At 32.1% G+C, this 18,113-nt stretch overlaps 2 protein-coding genes across 8 annotated transcripts in view; one reads left to right on the forward strand and one right to left on the reverse strand.

The window, feature by feature from the left end:
- The window catches only part of LOC110834441 (GTP-binding protein Di-Ras2), a 117,919-nt gene extending 100,882 nt beyond the window's left edge, over positions 1–17,037 (forward strand). For all 7 annotated transcript variants that reach the window (XM_022073596.2, XM_087359508.1, XM_022073590.2 and 4 more), the window contains one exon: positions 126–17,037. In XM_022073596.2, coding sequence (XP_021929288.1) covers positions 126–341 — 216 coding nt within the window. In that variant the 3' untranslated portion in view covers positions 342–17,037. The remainder of the gene's footprint in view (positions 1–125) is intronic.
- Positions 1–18,113, reverse strand: part of dmrt93B (doublesex-Mab related 93B) — a 152,941-nt gene that overhangs the window by 131,918 nt on the left and 2,910 nt on the right. The window lies entirely within an intron of this gene.

Here is an 18,113-nt window from a genome sequence, read left to right on the forward strand (position 1 = left end):
CGAAATATTCCAACAGTCTAATTCAAATGCCAGTTAACAACCACCAGACTATACAACACACGAGTCAGAAGACGCCACCACGAGAACCTGAAATCTCACTAATATGAAATTGGTTTATTCAACAGGTGGCAACAACAGAAGGCGAGAGTGAGGCTTCACGTTGGGGATGCAACTTCATGGAAACTTCAGCCAAAACAAATCACAATGTAAAGGAATTATTCCAGGAACTGCTCAACATGGAAAAGAACAGAAATATTTCACTGCAACTAGACTCAAAGAAAAGCAGTCGTCAGAAACTGCCTGGATCTAACAAGATAAAGGAGAAGTGTAGTGTCATGTGAATTAATAGCTCAACATTAAACATATGTTCTGTTCTGTGAGATTTGAGGTTCGTACTGTGGTAAAAATGGCATTGTCGGGCTTCTAGGTTGCAACACTGTAAAGATGGCAGCAATGCGTTCCTATGGAACTTTGATACGAACCTACAAGTTCAAGTTACAACCCGTAAGACCAACATTGACAGGCGTTACATAGTTTTCTGATAAAGTGTGATTTGGTATTGTGCAGAACACCGAGAGAAGAAAAACTGTAAAAACAGAAAGCATTTAGGTTGTCATATGACTGCATCACACGACAGCCGGTATATTATGATTCGTGGTCAGCAAGTGGGTGGTTTCCTAGCTCAATACAGTTAAAACGAATGGTACGCCGGCTTGCGTCTGCCACATTAGTAGTGCATCCAAGATTCAAGAAAGGAGCTACATGAAATCAAAGCATTTAACTACTTCGAACACGATTATATGATGCAAGTTTTGTGAAGGAAATGCGATAACATATTGAGTTTGGTTGTAATTATAAATCCCAAAAAAGTTCTTTCTTGTCTTTGTTTTTGAGTAGTGTATAGAAGCAGTGGCTTGTCGACTGTGATAATGGTTAACTCAAATAGCACTTTGGACAAAAGCATACTTTACTCTTAACACAAGAGTTTATTAAATAAATCCATCTTGTGAAATTAATTAATATATCTTTACAGATGTAAAATTTTATAGTAATAATACAAAAGTGAATTAATACGAAGGTTCAGCTATGACATTAAGGAGACCAAAAATAAAATATGGTATAAGTACAGTCCTCTGTGAGAATCCTCCTACAAGAATATCATAGTAAAGGGAAAAATAAAATCTCATTGTTGCAATTTTCTTTCATATACGAATGTTAGAAGGAAAGAAATATATATTTATTTATGATTGATCGAATATTAAGAAATCTGTATGTAACTTCAATATAGTAAACTTCCCTAGAAAACCACTATACATATTAAAAATTATGCTATTCTTCCATGCCTCTTGATCTGGTATCACTGACCGCATGCCACTGCTACCCAAAGGTTGAATTTTAATATTTAAGATACGAAAAGTAACTATAAAATAATAATTGTTAATGATGAATCTGTAAGTCTGAGAACTACAGGAATTGATGTATATATAATCTCTCTTCTGTCAACAATAAGTGGCCTGGGACATGAATTTTGCAATAAAAAAGATATATGATTCCTACTCGATGTAGTACGGTGTGGCCACATTTGACTACCCAGGTCGCTCTTGATAATAGACTGATCTAGATATATTAATCAGTGCACAAATGAGACGAATGGTACTGAAAGTTAAAACTAATCTCTGTTCCTTGTCTTTATAAATGTACTGAAATTGTTAAATACAGCCTCATGCATGTTTTTTGATTTCTCAGTGTATAACTGAACCCCTATCAATTAATATTTTAATGTCTTTATTACAAAATAGTTAATAAAGAATTTATTTAAACTATACTCACACACTGGAGCTACTATTACATCCACAAATTCTCAGCACTGCTGAAACTGCATTATTCTTTTTAAACAGTAACAGACTGGTTATTTGAAAGCTTCGTAATTAACCGTAGCAATTAAAAAGTACCCATTTAAGATTGCTGGGTTTTTTAACTTTCTCCTTCATCTGATATTATAAAATTACATAACATTTCAAAGACTGGATCTGCCCTTTCCTTTACGTATATGAAAGGGGAAGGGCATCTATCCTGTGGGATCGGTTTGAATGAGCTAATCTAAATCACTGGATTAGCTCATTTTATCACTCCACAGAATAGATGCCCTTCCCCTTCACGATACCTAAAGACAAGGAAGGGCAGATCCAGCCCTCAAAACGTGTAATTTTATATCAGACGACAGACAAAGTCCGGAAACCCAACACTCCAGATTACATTACATTATCATCAAAATATTTAGAGGCGTGTCTAAATTCTCCAATATGATTCATATCCAAGGAAAAACTATTCATCAACAATCAATAATGAAACTAGCTTAGAAATAATCTTCAGTGAGTCACTGCTGTGTTATCAAAAGTGCTGTCAGTCGTAATATTCCATTTCAGCTTCACTGCATTTAAATGTAATAATAAAAAGGGGTTATGCTGTATATTTTTAAAGAAGTGTCAAGTTCTGAAATGGATCAGTCAATAAATTACTTATTATTTTCCACAACAATGTTTGAACGTAATATATTAGTTTCCATCCTTATAGACCTACACAGGAAATTATTCTGATAAAATCCGGTACTGCCAAATACAACAAGACATTGACTCATAGATACACATATTTAAGTATTTTCTTGATTAAAAGAATCTAACAAAAACTTAAGCCTTCAGTAAGAAAAAGATTTTATGTTATGTACAGATTCTCAATGTTATTTTAAAGGCAAATGCCGGGTCTCAGATGAATCCCTTAGCTCAGGTCAAACAATATGGCAAAATGCTGCCTGGTCAGGGCTATTATACACCTCTTGGGGTGGTGACACATAAGTATGGAGCAAAATGATGATTAGCCATGAAAAACTGGCTCCAGTGCCACTTTATCCACCATAAATCCCTCTTGAATATTAAATTTAACTTCAAGAATAGTTAAATCCACCCATTTTTGCAACATTTCTCCAACTTTCCTTTAACCTTTCATGGCCTTCAAATTTGTTTTTAAGATTGCAGAATTAGGGACAATGTTAGGGCATACAAAGTTGCACAGTGCTAACTCAGGAATGTGGCGATATGCTGCAAAATTACAAAATTTTCCCTTAACAACACCATCATATAACCAGCTTTTCAAAGGGGCATGTGAGTTATTAGCAGCTGTACATTTAATCCTGTATAATCTGGCTGGTAGTATTAGATTGTAAGAATCTTGCAATTGAGGTTATGTTTGTACCAGACAGTGGATAATAACCATGAAGCATCCTCTTACATAATGATACCATTATAAAAAAAATATGGAACTACATTACATAATGCTTATTTTATTTCTAATTATGAACAAAAACTGTATGTTATCATTACAATTAAAATTATTCAACAATGTTTGATCAACACTGCAAGCCTCTACAAGCATGTATGGAACAGCAATATTTGTTAACAAATCAATTAAATTTAAATGTTCTTTTGTTTAGATTTTGAGAAAAGGCTGGAACTTACTTTGTAAGCACAATTACTGCTATAAATATGACTGTCCTCTGGAATGCTATTCCATGTCATCTGGTAGAATTTTACAAACATTTCAGAGGTGCTTACTGCCACTATCATCAGGGTTATGAAACACTGCCCTGATGATAGAATCAGTAAACACCTCTGAAACATCAGTGAACTTCTACCAGACTGCACAGCGTAATATCCTAGAATACAGTAGTCTTTATACCCACTGCCATAAGAGCCTGAAATCACATATTCAGTGCCCTCTACTTCCCAAGAAAATTTTGACAGCAGTTATTTACTGGCTTTGGGGCATCGAAAATTAAATGAATAAAAAATAAAGATAAATAGCTTAAAATAGAATATAACAAACAACTAAAAACTGAAAGAGAAAACAAAATAAATAAATGTGTGTGTTTATATTCATGGCTGTAATATGCTACGAACAATACTTGGTATCATTTAAAATGGTTCATGGATGTGTGTAGTGAAGTCGACAATGTGACCACTCAAGACACTTCCTGATACAATGCCTCATGAGAATGGCACAACTTTAGTCGTCACTGTCAGTTAAATGATAAATTTTGTGCTGACAATGTACATTTGGTATCATATTCTCCTATATCATGCAAACCGAATGTAAAATTATAAAAACTGAATTTTTATTTATACTAATGCGCAATATTCATTATCGGAAAGAAACGTGGGCTGGAGACGCAAGGCTAAACATTCACGCCAACCCTCATGGTATCCTAGCAGCACCAGTAGTGTGAGGCGAGTGTAATTAACTTTCAGTATTGCATACCAGACATTATCATCCTATGTTCAGTACGCACTGAGAAGGAATAAACTGATATTAACTCATAAGTAGGGCAAACAAATTTGTTTCTAATTAAAGAAATACATTGCAATTTTTGTAAGGAATAAGTTACTTCAACCATCCAAGTCACAGCTAACTTGCACGTGCAACGGTAACTGGGTTGGATGTAACACACAAATTATTACCTTTAAAATGTTAACCCTTAGTATGATTTGATATATGTGAAAACTTTACCCTACATATAAGTTGTAATATCTAACCTGAATACAAGAATTGATCAGAAATACACTTTCATGATCCAAACTACTGTTACAAAAAAAATCACTATTTCTTGCCATTCCTGTAATTTTCAAAAACCACCAGAATATGCAGTAAAAGTTATGTTGTATGTCACTACATTCACAAATTTGTAAAAAAAAAAAAAAAAAAAAAAAATATATATATATATATATATATATATATATCATTCAGACGGTGAAATAAATTATGTACTCGGGCTAGTTTTAAATTCCACATATAGTTTGTTCTGTTTAAGTTTCGTGGCTGGTAGATTCTTGTACTATATTTTTCCTAAGGAACATGTTAAAATAAATATGGTAATGATGACCAGTACAGATTCTCGGTTTAATAAATGTTCGGTAAATGTGACAGTACAGAATTCAGCAACAAATACTAAAACATCTTTGAAATCAAAGTCAGTGCATAAATATTACTCTAGTTCCTTTTTAGAATTTGTTTCTTCTTTATTAAAATACCACTGACAACAAATAAATTAATTTCTTTATTATCTTACTTCAGGGAGTAAAATGTAATTAATATTATATATTTATAGATTCATAAAACAACAATCTAAGGCGTGAACTTTATAGACGGGAAAGTTTTTAAACAATATTTTGGTTAGTTACACTTGTTTAATTAATGTTTTATTCAACTTCTCATATATAATATAATAATCAATAACCTTTATTTGCCTATATCCACAATAATATAAAGAAAATTATTGTGTTAAGTGAGATGATAGAAAAAGACTTTTCACTCATAAATAGTCCTGTAATATTCATATAAAAGGTGATAAACATTTCATTCACATTGTGAATGTTGTGTTCATTATTTATGTGAATTTATGAGCTCTATATGAGGAAAATGCTTACTTTTATATCATCTTTTGTATTTATTTAATCTAGATAACATTTTCAAAGTAAAATATGTACTATATGTTGTTTTTGCAACATAAATTTCATTACATGTTTATTGTACCTTATCTACTTACAAATTCTAGTAAGATTTAATATTTAATGTTTTTTGGGCATTCTCTGTTTTTCTGAAGTGCTACCTGGTTGATTAAAAATGTACATCGAATGTTACATTCTTTAGTGGAACTGTAATATCAAGTAGTTACATTGCCGAGTAAAATTATTTGGATGCAAACCAATATTTCAGAACATAACCTCTGACGGCTATAAATATTGAACTTAATATATCTCTTATAAGAGGAACACCAGATTTTTGAGCCACTGTAATTCTATACTAGAAAATATTTGATGCAAAGACACTAAGCTGTACAATTATTAATTTGAAAAATTCTGCTAGCATGTTCATATGGATGGAAGACAGACTAAGAATTTCATGTTTACATTCTGCAATAAGTAAAATGTAAGTATCCGGGTTTCGTTAAAAGAAACATACGACCGGCCACCCAAAACTGACGTGTAATATTAACACTTTTGTTCCTCAAAGATATTGCACAGAAGAATTATTTTGTGTGACAATAAATCCTTCTTTATAACAAAGTTTAATGATTTCAAATTTGGGGGGGGGGGGGGGAAATATGAAGTACCAGTAAATAAAACATTGGTAAAAATTATATAACATTACTTGAAATTTGTAAACACGATTTTGTATAAAAATGCAAATAGTCTATAAGACAAATTAACCGTGTTCATGCCACAACGATATGCTTGTTGTAACAATATTCATTTAAAATATACAGACATACAAACACTTAACATATAACAATGGTACAGATACGCTGTGTTTGGAGGTGCACATGTATGAATGAATGCGTCTGACTGATGTTTTAGAGAGAGTCTGTAACGAGATTACTCATGTTCACAATATCTGATTGTGACTGTAGTTATGAAATAGAATTTTGAGGAAAATAATAAATAAAGCTGAATTCTACTGAGCAGTAAAGGGCTCTGTCTCATATAAAAATGATAATTCGTAAAGTTTGCAATAATTTTCTGAGGTACCCAACAGAATACAACTATTAAACACATAACGTCTGCATTAGATTACATTATAATAGCTGATGGGAATCTCAGTTTATACGTTCAGAAACTGAAGAAATCGCTAATAATAATAATAATAGTATTTAATTTTGATGAAGAACATGTATTGTATTTTTACTCTTAAATTACAATAGAAAACTTCTCTTATATGTAGAATTTGATCTCATAATCTACAATACATTAATGTACTTAAATCTTCTATTATACTTCTTAAATATCTGTCTTCACCTTGCTGCTGATGTAACTAGAACCATACGTCGAAATATTAAAATATCATTGTGACGCAACTCAAGTATAAAGTCTTGGGTATGTCTTTTAATTCATATTTTGAATTATATGACCAAAAGGAAGTTTTATTAGGAAAGTCAGATAAATAAATTTTATCTAGACTTCATGATATGAATCAGACAACGAATTTGTTAAAGAACCAAGTATCAAATTAAATTATAGCTTTACATAAAACTAAAGAATGACATATATTTAAAAGCAACTTTAGAATTAACTATAGTAAAACAATGTATAGATATTACATCTTTTGAAGAGCTGTATCATGGAAACTGTTATTTAAGGTAAGACTGATATCTACACATATAAATTAATTTTCAAATAAATAAGTATAATATTCATAATTGTGTAGATATTTCAACTGTGCCACAAATGTGAATTTTAATGTAATTTTGCATAATATTTCAAGATTTAGTATAGGTATCAGTTTTCTAAGAAGCAATTCTTTCCTCCAAAGAACCTAATTTTTCAAGAAGATACAGCTTCTAGATTAGTATCAGATTTCCATGTAAATTTAAGTATTTAAAAGAAAATATATTGTGTAAATATACTATTATGTAAATAATGTATGTTATTGACATCATATTCAGGCCAATTCTGATGGATCTGAAAAATGAGTCAGAAAAATTTATGAACTCTACAATAGTATGTTCCTATGACCACAAACTCCTGAAATTCAACCAGCATACTGCAATATGGACATACGTTACATATTGTTATCCATAACTAACTCCCTGGTAGCAGAACCCACAGGTTCAACACCAACACCAAAGCCTACCATCCATTATTTTATAAATTAATACAATGTCTATTTATTACTGTTCTGGTTAGGACAGTTGTCGCATCTAAGGAAGAAGACAGTGACTTTTAAGTTACCTTAATTTCAGTCCAAATGAAAAAATTAATACAAGAACCTTTTCCAAGTGTAAAGATGTTTCCTCTCTCAAATATCCAAATATTCTCCTTGACACCTATGTCACCATAATGTTTCAGGCATGCTGTGAATTTTTATATCTTATCTTTCATAATTAGAATTCATTGTTGAGGAGGATATTTGGGTCTAGGAGAGAAGACGATGGGGCATGGAGAAAACTGCATAATGAACTTACAAATTTATACTCCTTCCCCAGTATTGTCAGGGTGATTAAGTCAAGAAAAATGAGATGGGCTGGGCATGTAGTGCACATGAATTGTTCAAGAGGTGTGCACCGGGTATTGGTCGGGAAGCCTGGGGAGACCTAGACATAGATGGTAGGATAATCTCAGGCGGGATCTATGGGAGATAGGAGTTGAAGGAAACTGAATTTTGGCCCAGGACAGGGTCTGGTGGAGGGCTTTGGTTAATTCGGTGATGAACCTTCGGGTTTTGTAAGCCATCTAGTTGGTTGGGTCCACTAATTGTGAAGCCTGAGGGGAAGAGATCTCTGGGGAGACCTAGATGTAGATGGGAGGATAATCTCAGGCGGGATCTATGGGAGATAGGAGTTGAAGGAAACTGAATTTTGGCCCAGGACAGGGTCTGGTGGAGGGCTTTGGTTAATTCGGTGATGAACCTTCGGGTTTTGTAAGCCATCTAGTTGGTTGGGTCCACTAATTGTGAAGCCTGAGGGGAAGAGATCTCTGGGGAGACCTAGATGTAGATGGGAGGATAATCTCAGGCGGGATCTATGGGAGATAGGAGTTGAAGGAAACTGAATTTTGGCCCAGGACAGGGTCCGGTGGAGGGCTTTGGTTAATTCGGTGATAAACCTTCGGGTTCAGTAAGCCATCTAATTACTTAGTTATATATATTCACATGAACTCATTGGTTCATCATCAATAATTTTATTTAACGTGTGTTATGTTTTGTTTTCATATGCCTGCATTCTTACAGGAAAAGTATTTTACATGCAGATATATATCTATGGCCATGTCTAGTTTGTACCTTCTTTTCATGGGTCAAAATTTTGTGGTATGTCATGTGTCTTTGACAAATTATGGTGTGCTAAGGGTGAAAAATGGTTGCAGAACACTGCCCTTATTACCAAACACCTAATTCATGAGCGATATATAAATACATCAAATTCTTAAAAGCATTTGCCACATTTCATTTGTGAGGTTATCATGGCAGCAGATATAAAGATGGCTGTCTTCTGGGTTGTTGTGCATGTGATTTGGTAGTTTACTGATATTTTAAAGGTGCTTGGTGCCTCCATCATCATCAACCTGATGATGAAGGCAGCAAGCACATCTGAAACAGTGGTAACATACTAGACTAGATGGCACTATAACCAAAAAGACAGCCATCTACACTTTCTTTTGTTTTGTCTTCTTCCTTCACTAGATCTTAAGAAAATATTTTGAAGCAGTTGTGGTGTGGCTGTTTCAGTGTAATTATAAACAAACTGTCTTTTCGTCTAATTTTTTATTTACCTCTGACTGTTACACATGACTATAACTTTACCTTCACACTGCTATCACTGACATTGTGATGCAGACTTAATTAAGTTGTTTTAAGACCCTCTGTAAATCAGAATTGCCTGGAATTGTAAAAAATACATCATATGTTTTTGTCTATGGTGTATTTTAAACCACAACACACCAGAAACACATAACTGCATATGTAATATATCAAAAGTACGGGTTTATGATACAAATATAGTATTGTGATCATTGGTTGTTTGTTAGTTAATGTTATCAGATATTTGAATCTTATAGACGTGGCCATATTGCCCAAAGAAACAAATATTACACATCAAACAGTAGACAAATGCTTGAATATTTGCCTAGTGCAGAATGGACTATAATTACCTACAGAATAGACGTAGATGAGAAGTTGGAATACATAGACGTATGATGGATAAATTATTCTAGTATTAGCAAAAAAATAAATAAATAATTTAGACCAAAATCACCATATAAAATTAAACATATTAATAAGCATGGAAGTTCCTTAATCCTCTCTCAATTTTTAAAACTGTGAAATGCTCTAGTGCACAAACAAAAGTACCCAGAAATCTGATTCTGGTAATATTTATGATTCTGATGTATAGAAAACTGAGTACAATAGCAATTACAGCTATGAAAAGAGAAATTATAAGCTCTTCTGGCTCCAATACATCAAGAATTATATCAAAGAAAATTTGATGAAAACAGAGTTAAGGGCAAGGAGTTCAGTGTCTGAAGGTAGATGGAAACTGTAAGTGTCTAAAAAATATATTACCGAAAAAATTCTGCTCAATTTCCATCTACCATTTCCAAAATATTGGTAATTATAATACATACTGATAATCAAGGTCAACTAAAACTACTTCCCTACTTTCCATCACATAATTATATTCATACATTGGATCTTACTTATTCGTTACAAGTCAAGTGAAGGGTCTAAATGGGCAGACATCTAAAATCACAACTGTGACCTCCTCTACTTAGAAATACGCAGTAGAAGTTCAAAAAAAGTAATAAATAGTACAGGTTTCAAGATAGATTTAATCCATTTACATAGTCGTCGTGTGGCACTACACTTCTAATTCATATTTATAGAAAATATCAACCCATATGACACACTGATAAACACAAACTGGCCATAATATTCAATGACAACCCAAGAACCATGACATTCCTTGTAACAGGTAACATATGCATTATTGGTGCAGTCGACCAAGAACCAATTAATTTTTGGTAACACTAAATGTATACCATTATCAAAATATTTTTACGAATAATAACAATGAGGATACCCAACATTGTTTTCATTTAATTTGACATTAAGTATAATTAAATGATTCTTTAAAATAATGAGTTCTGGACAGAACTCATATCTGCAATCATGTTTTGCAAACTGAGTTGTTCAATGTTATTATTATTGTTCATAACATTTAATGTTTTCATCTGCATTTGTGAACTCGTGTAAGAGAATTAGGCTTGTCTTCTTTTGACATAAATGCGTCTATACGGAAGGGTCATTCGGCAAAAACAGCGTTAGTTACGAAGATGTGTAAGATCCAGTGCCACCTTTAAATCTGAGGGAATATAGAAATCGCAAGAAGCAATAATTGCAAGTTATCAAGCTAATATATAAACTTCCTTTCATTGTATTTATTGCCTAAATATAATTTAAATACAAAGACGTATTTACGTCAGATTCTCCGGAACCGTGGTTCCAAAATTTATAATCAAAAAAAATTCCTAATTGGTGTGATGGGTTACCATGGTGAGCTCATGAGCAAATAGTCATGAGACAGAACACTGCTGAATTGAGATTGTTTTTCAGTTGTTGCTTTACACTGTTAATACGTTAAAATTATCATCATAATCTGTTGGAGGGGGAGAGGCTTATTATGCAAGCACAGATTCTTATGTGTGTGAAACTTGTCAGATATAAATTCAAAGTTTTTGCAGTGTCACTATGTCTCTAACCGCTGACTCATAATAATATTTTATACAAAATATGTACATGTGTTCACAACTATTATACAAAATTTCATATTTATCATGTATCACTATTATGGTGATAGCTAAATATACAATTTTTCATGGCAGCCATTTTGTTTTCTGTTACATAAAAGACTGCAATATTTGAAGATCTACTTATCACATAATTTCAAGATTATATATTAAAAATGGTACTAGCATTATTCTAATCTCAGAAATTTATACATGTGCCATGCAAATATTACTGATTGCATTAAATTAAAAGTCACGATGTTAGGCTGGCCTCAAGTGGCATAACACTGGTACAAAATCTTGTAAAAATTGGTCACCTGGTTTAAAAGTTGAAATGGGCACACACAAACATGACAATATCATATGTCAACTTCCTTTTCCATAAGAAAAGAAGGTAAGCTGATTAAAAATGTAGTAATGAAATGTCTGCAATGGAAATTGGAAATCTTTCTTTGAAATCATTCTGTTGAAAAAGAAAGTTGCAATGAATTCTGTGCAGCATGACAAAAAAAATTGACAAAAATAATCTATTTTGCCTAAAATATTATTACCATTATACTACATATATGTTATATGTGTGTAGAGTTGGATCTGAAGAAGGAAATTAAAAGAACAGTATATTCAAGTGAACTTTCACTTACACAGAGAATAAAAGTATCACATATTAGAAAATGAACATGTTTTGTAAAATTATAAACACTGTTTTTGATGCACAAAGACTAGGCACAACAAAAATTAAAATAACATACAAAGTAATAAACTAACAAGATTCCTTAAAACATATACCGTGCCATACTGGCTTAAAATAATGAGAATTTCAACTCTTCACTTATTTTCCGTGCACACTTTAATACAATCTGTTTTCTTACGCAGATGTATTTCAGCATAAAACACCATCATTAGTACTTTAACATGTTGTACATAAGAAAAGGTTTCCATTTTTACCAATGGAGTCACAATCATAAAGAAACATCAAAATAAATCTACATAAAACATGAAAATAACATGTACATTAACTTAAAATATCATTTAAAATTTTAAATATTTTGTAATAAATTATGTTACAATATATACTTTGATTAAAATTATTTGTACTCAAAGATTATTATGATTGTGCTCATTACAAGTAAGTACAATTTCGGACACAGCTATCTTTTATACTGTGGGATTTGAGGTTCTCACAGCAGTGAGCCTGAAGATTGCTGTCTTCTGGGTTATTGCGCCGTGTAATCTGGTAGACCAGACTATATGGTGCATCTTTTACATATTTTATATTTCATATTCAGATTATCTCATATATGCTGTATTTACATACAAATAATTTAAACTTTAAATATGATATTTGGGGTCCGCAGTGGCTGCGCGGTCTAAGGCGCAGGCCTTGTGCCGCTTGGTCGCAGGGACCATGGGTTCGAATCCCACTCAAGCCATGGATGTTTTTCTGTGTTGTGTTGTCCTGTGTACAGGTAGAGGCCTTGCGACAGGCCGATCCCTCGTCCAAAGAGTCCTACCGAATGTCCATAGACAAGCCAACTGAAAAGTTGGGGACCCGTAAAGGGTACCGGAAAATGTACAAACATTGTTAAACCGGAAAAAGAATATGGTATTTTAAATTCTCACACACACACACATGTTTGTGTGTATGTGTGTGTGTGTGTGTGTGTGTGTATATATATATATATATATATATATATATATATGTTTTTAACTGGAATGACCCTCTGATGTTTTTCATTATGATTGTGTCTGTATTAGCAAAAAATGAAATGTTTCCTTATATACAGCATGCTGAATCAATAATTATAGTGCATTTATGCTGTAACATGTTTGTGTAAGAAAACCATTTGTTCTAAAGTGTATGGAAAATAAATAGTTAAAAGTCTAATAATTCACTATTTAAATGTACACAATAAACATTGGTAAAATAGGCAAAAAGCTCCCAAAGCACAGGAATCAACTGTAAACTCACTCTCCTTACACTAATGCTAGTCTGTATTGCATTTATGAAAAAAGACACATAAATAAACTAACACTAAATCTAACAGTTAAGTTACAGTTCATTATATCCACATGTTTGAAGAGTATTATTATGTTTATAAATTTCAGCTTTCATTCTATGAAATAGATACTATTGAAACAGAACTTTTAAGAAAGTAATATAATATTAAACCCTGTCCACTGTCAGCCATTGATGTCTAATGAAAGAAAGCAATGCAGTTTAATATAAAGCAGAAAACTGTTTGAGTTCATATGGAAAAGAGAAAAAGATTTTGTTAGCTCTATGTAAGATTGCAAGTATCAATATTACTACAAATTTTATAGTTTAATTTATACATTACTGAATTTTTCCATCTCTATCACTAAAGTTTTATTACCACTTGAGTCATTTTTCACTCCCACATAATTTACAATAGGGTTCTGGACTTGTCAGAAGATTATATTCTGTCGTTACCCTCGCACAACACCACACACTGTTGCGAGACACATGAAGTAAGCATAAACAGCAAGAAGGCCACTTTTATTTCTATAATAATCAAAGAATATGATCCAAATTCATACATTACATCAACTGTTAATCGTTACACTACATTGGTCTCTGTACTGATGACCTGCATATTAAAACTATTTTTTTAATGCATCATTTGTTGTCTGAAGATGCGGTGTTATATCATACCAAAACACTTTTCCCATCTTATGCTTATAAGATTAAATAAACATTTGAAATACAATACATGAAATTTAAATAAATCTGAAATCACAGGTAAAATTTAAATATGCATAACAGTGAACTGTTATTTTTAATTCGTATGACCAAAATAATAACTAATGGTGCTCATTCTGCATACATGATCAAATTACATAATTTAAAAGACCACTTCATAACTGATATTCTTGCCATCTTAACAAACAAAGATTGTAGTTATTAAAAAATATTTTAGTAAATCAGTGTTGTACGTAATTTTTATGACTGTGTCATGTTGGTTGATTTTATTCTGCCGTTGTAGCATTTGTTTAACACTTTGTCTCTGAAAATATAAAGAATCTGCAGATAAAATGATATGTTCTGTATAAGTAAGGTTTACACCTGGCATATATGGACATTACTAGTATGTTTTTTTAATCTGGACTTTATATTTTGAATAAATTTACAGTAACGTCATTTGAAAAGTTAAATGAGACAGTGGTAGAGTAAAGTAGGTATGGAAGAATACCATAAGATTTATTTGCAATTACACATCAACAATGAATTTTTAAATTAATATAAATATTGTTGGAATATCATAACAATGTGGATCTACTGCAAATATAAAATTAAACAAACAAGTCGGTAGTAATCCGAGCCATGGAATAATTTTAGAGCAGAATGTTAATGCAACTGACAAATTAACATTAAACTAGTGCTTAGTTAATAACTTTTTTAGAACATTTCAATCTGCAAATGTATGTGATTGGTATTTCACACTTAGGCCCAAAATGCCAATTGTGGGTTATATTTTCAATGTGGCACTTTAATACTAAATAATACAGAAGGTACAATGAAAATGTATACTAATTTTCATTCATACATGTCTAGTAACATTTGAGTATTACACAGATTATTTTAATGGAATTATGACAATTGTAATTTTTGACTGTAATTATATAGGCCTATCTATTTAACTTTGAAATTCTAGTACATAATGGTTGTTTTCATTTTAAATTAACTTAAGTAGATAAGAACCTCTTTGGATATTCTATATGCAACTTATACTGTATAAAATTGCAATTTTCAAAGTATTATAGGGAGGAAAATTATATTACCTTCACATTCTAAATATTATAGAACTGTTTTCATAATATGACTATTAAATTACCATCATCCTGATTTTGTCTAACAATTGCAATACTGACATAAAAACAGTTCTGCTAAATACTTTTCTAATAGAATTTTATTATTGAGATACCAATGTATATCAACCAAACCAAATGAAGAACAAAGCTTTAAAATGTTGATGTAATTTGTTCTAAACAAAACAGTTCATTTGTGTATATACACACAAAATGTAGTGAAACGCTTTCACATTAGCACATTACAAAATAAAATAATTTTCCCTAGACAATAATAAGTATTTGGTACAGTAAAGTTCTTTAGTGCTTGGTAAGAAGGGCTAACGCCAAAAGCCAATAGGAATAATGGGAAATATCTTATTTAGCACCAAAGAATTGAATTACTGAAGAAAATATGGCATTCCACTTGTCAATGAGCATTAAATAAAAACATAGCATAAAAGGGAGACCAGTCACTGCCCCTCTCACTTTAATTTATAAAATTACTTGTTGACAATTGGTTTTCTTAATGATTATAGTTCTCTGTATACATGACATCATTAACAGATGCAATTTTATACATTAAACTTATTTGCATTTTTAAAACATAATACAAAGGTTAGAAATCATCAATCAGAATAACGCAACATCTTTGCCAAGTTTGTAGTTGCCATTATAGGCACAAGAGTTGTTATACTTTTAAAATGTTCCTTACCAAGCTAAAGTTGTTAAGTAGAAGTAGACTTAAAGTTTCAACATTTTTAAGTTATGTTTTTAATATTTACGAACAGTTGTTCACATATCATTAATGGAAAATGTTTCCCCTTTTTTAACATAAAATAGAATGTATGAATATACATGTGTTGATATGGGCATATTTGCTTTAAAATGGCTGTAATTGGATATGAAAATCTTAAAGTTTAATTGGTTGCTATGACTTAAACCAGGGTGGTCCAACTTTTTTCCTCACTCGGGCCAGAAATGTTTTCCTGTTGGATCCAAGGGCCAAGAAACCCCTACTGTCACTACTTTTGCACTGTCGTTATCTTTAATAATACTTATTCAGAAATGACAAATTACCTTTGCATATGCTGAAATATAAATTTTATTTAAATATGCACAAACTACTATAGGGTTTTATATTATTTTATATTGCAACAGTTTGTATCTCTCACAATTTTTAATTGGAAAACTTACACATTTGAACTCCGCTACTTTAACAGCTTGTATCTGATGCAATAACAATTTTTACCAGTAGAACGTACATCTTACGCTTTTAAAGTCAATGGCTTTAGTGAGAGCACCAAACAGAATGTTCTTTTACCAGTGACGGAATATCAACTTCGAAAAATTGGGTTTGTACTAACTGGTAACAAATTAACAAATACTTTTGCGGGTCGGATTACAGGTGGTCGCGGGCTGGATCCAGTCCACAGGCCACCAGTTGGACCACACTGACTTAAACCATTCGGAACATACAATTTTACTGTAACTTTACCTTGCAAATTTAAATGTGTTCTCTGCACTATATATATATGACTGAAATTGTTTGATTTGTTCAAATGACATGTCTCAGATGATATTTTGAATTTACAAGCAGAAAATTCTTTCATCAGTAATCTTTTTAAATGTAAATTACAGCCATTTCAAAATTATAATTTACTCTGTCCGTTTTGCTTGCTTTCTCTGTCAGCAATCAAAAGGATTGTACTGTTAGGCCTGCAAAAAGGATGTAAGTGATCAGTTGTATTAAATGACTACTATGACCATTTGTTACTTACAATTGTAAGAAAACTTTTATTTGACTGTATCACATCAACAATGTGAAAACACTAATAATGTTATTGTTGTTTGGCTTTTGCATGAAACTAAACAAATGTAATACATACATTTATAATGTATATATTAACTGGGTTAAACTGGGGATAAACCTTATTCATTCCTGATAATAGCAACTAAACATATTTCAGCTAGCATTTCCTGTAGACAAAGTGCGACAATGGATGGCTTGCAGCCTGATGGCAGTCACCATGAAGTTCACACAAATCCAACGTAATTTTAGGAAGGAATGGAGTGGAACATGGGTATAATTAAAAGAAATCATCACATGAGACAAAATCTACCATAAATTAAAATTTGTAGACTGAATATAAACAGATATCAAGAACACATGTACATTAAACAAAAATTAAATATATTTAATTTTAAAAATAATAATAGATTAAATTGGAAACAGTGCAAACAAAGAATAACTACACTCTGCCATTGTTCAGGTGGCTTCTCACCACAAAGACCTGGGTTCAATCCCAGGTGACTTCAAGTGACATTCAGGGTGGATAAAGTTACACTGGTTCTCAAAATTCTTTGGTTGTCCCCCACTTTTCCACAATCATCTATCGCCACTCCATGAGGTATGTTACAGCCCTGACCAAAGAGCACATTATCGTACCCTTGGTCCTAAGTCAGGTACCTGATTTCTGATCCAGCCTTGGCTGGACTTGGAGCAAAGGAAATTTAGTTTTCAACCATCAAATATGTGGTGGGAGTGTCTCACTGGAAAGTGTTGGAAGACCAAAGAAAAAGATGGTCAGACCAAATATAGGATATGAATGGAATACTTCAAGCACATACATTACTTTCTTATTTATGGTTTATTCAACAATGCTTACAGTAGCTCAGACTGTATTGTGTCAAATGATAGCATTATTAATGGATAATGAATTGGGAAGGATTTAGAAAGAAGCAACCATGGCTTAAGGTACTCTCTAGCATTTTTCTGGAGGTACTGAGGAAAAATACAACAGAAACTCAGTCAGAATAGCAGATCTCTGATACATATGGCTAATTGTTTTGGTTGTCAATAATCTGTATTTTAAGTGGCATATTACATTTTTAACAACAAAGACTGCTCAATACAAGCTCCTTCAAATAAATTAAGTAAAAGAAAAAGTAAAGTTGTCCTGCTACATGCCATGTGCA

The sequence above is a fragment of the Zootermopsis nevadensis genome, unplaced genomic scaffold (genome assembly GCF_977971745.1).
Source record: "Zootermopsis nevadensis isolate Lab colony 2312 unplaced genomic scaffold, Znev_1.0 Znev_ptg000031l, whole genome shotgun sequence".
In the NCBI taxonomy this organism is placed as follows: domain Eukaryota; kingdom Metazoa; phylum Arthropoda; class Insecta; order Blattodea; family Termopsidae; genus Zootermopsis; species Zootermopsis nevadensis.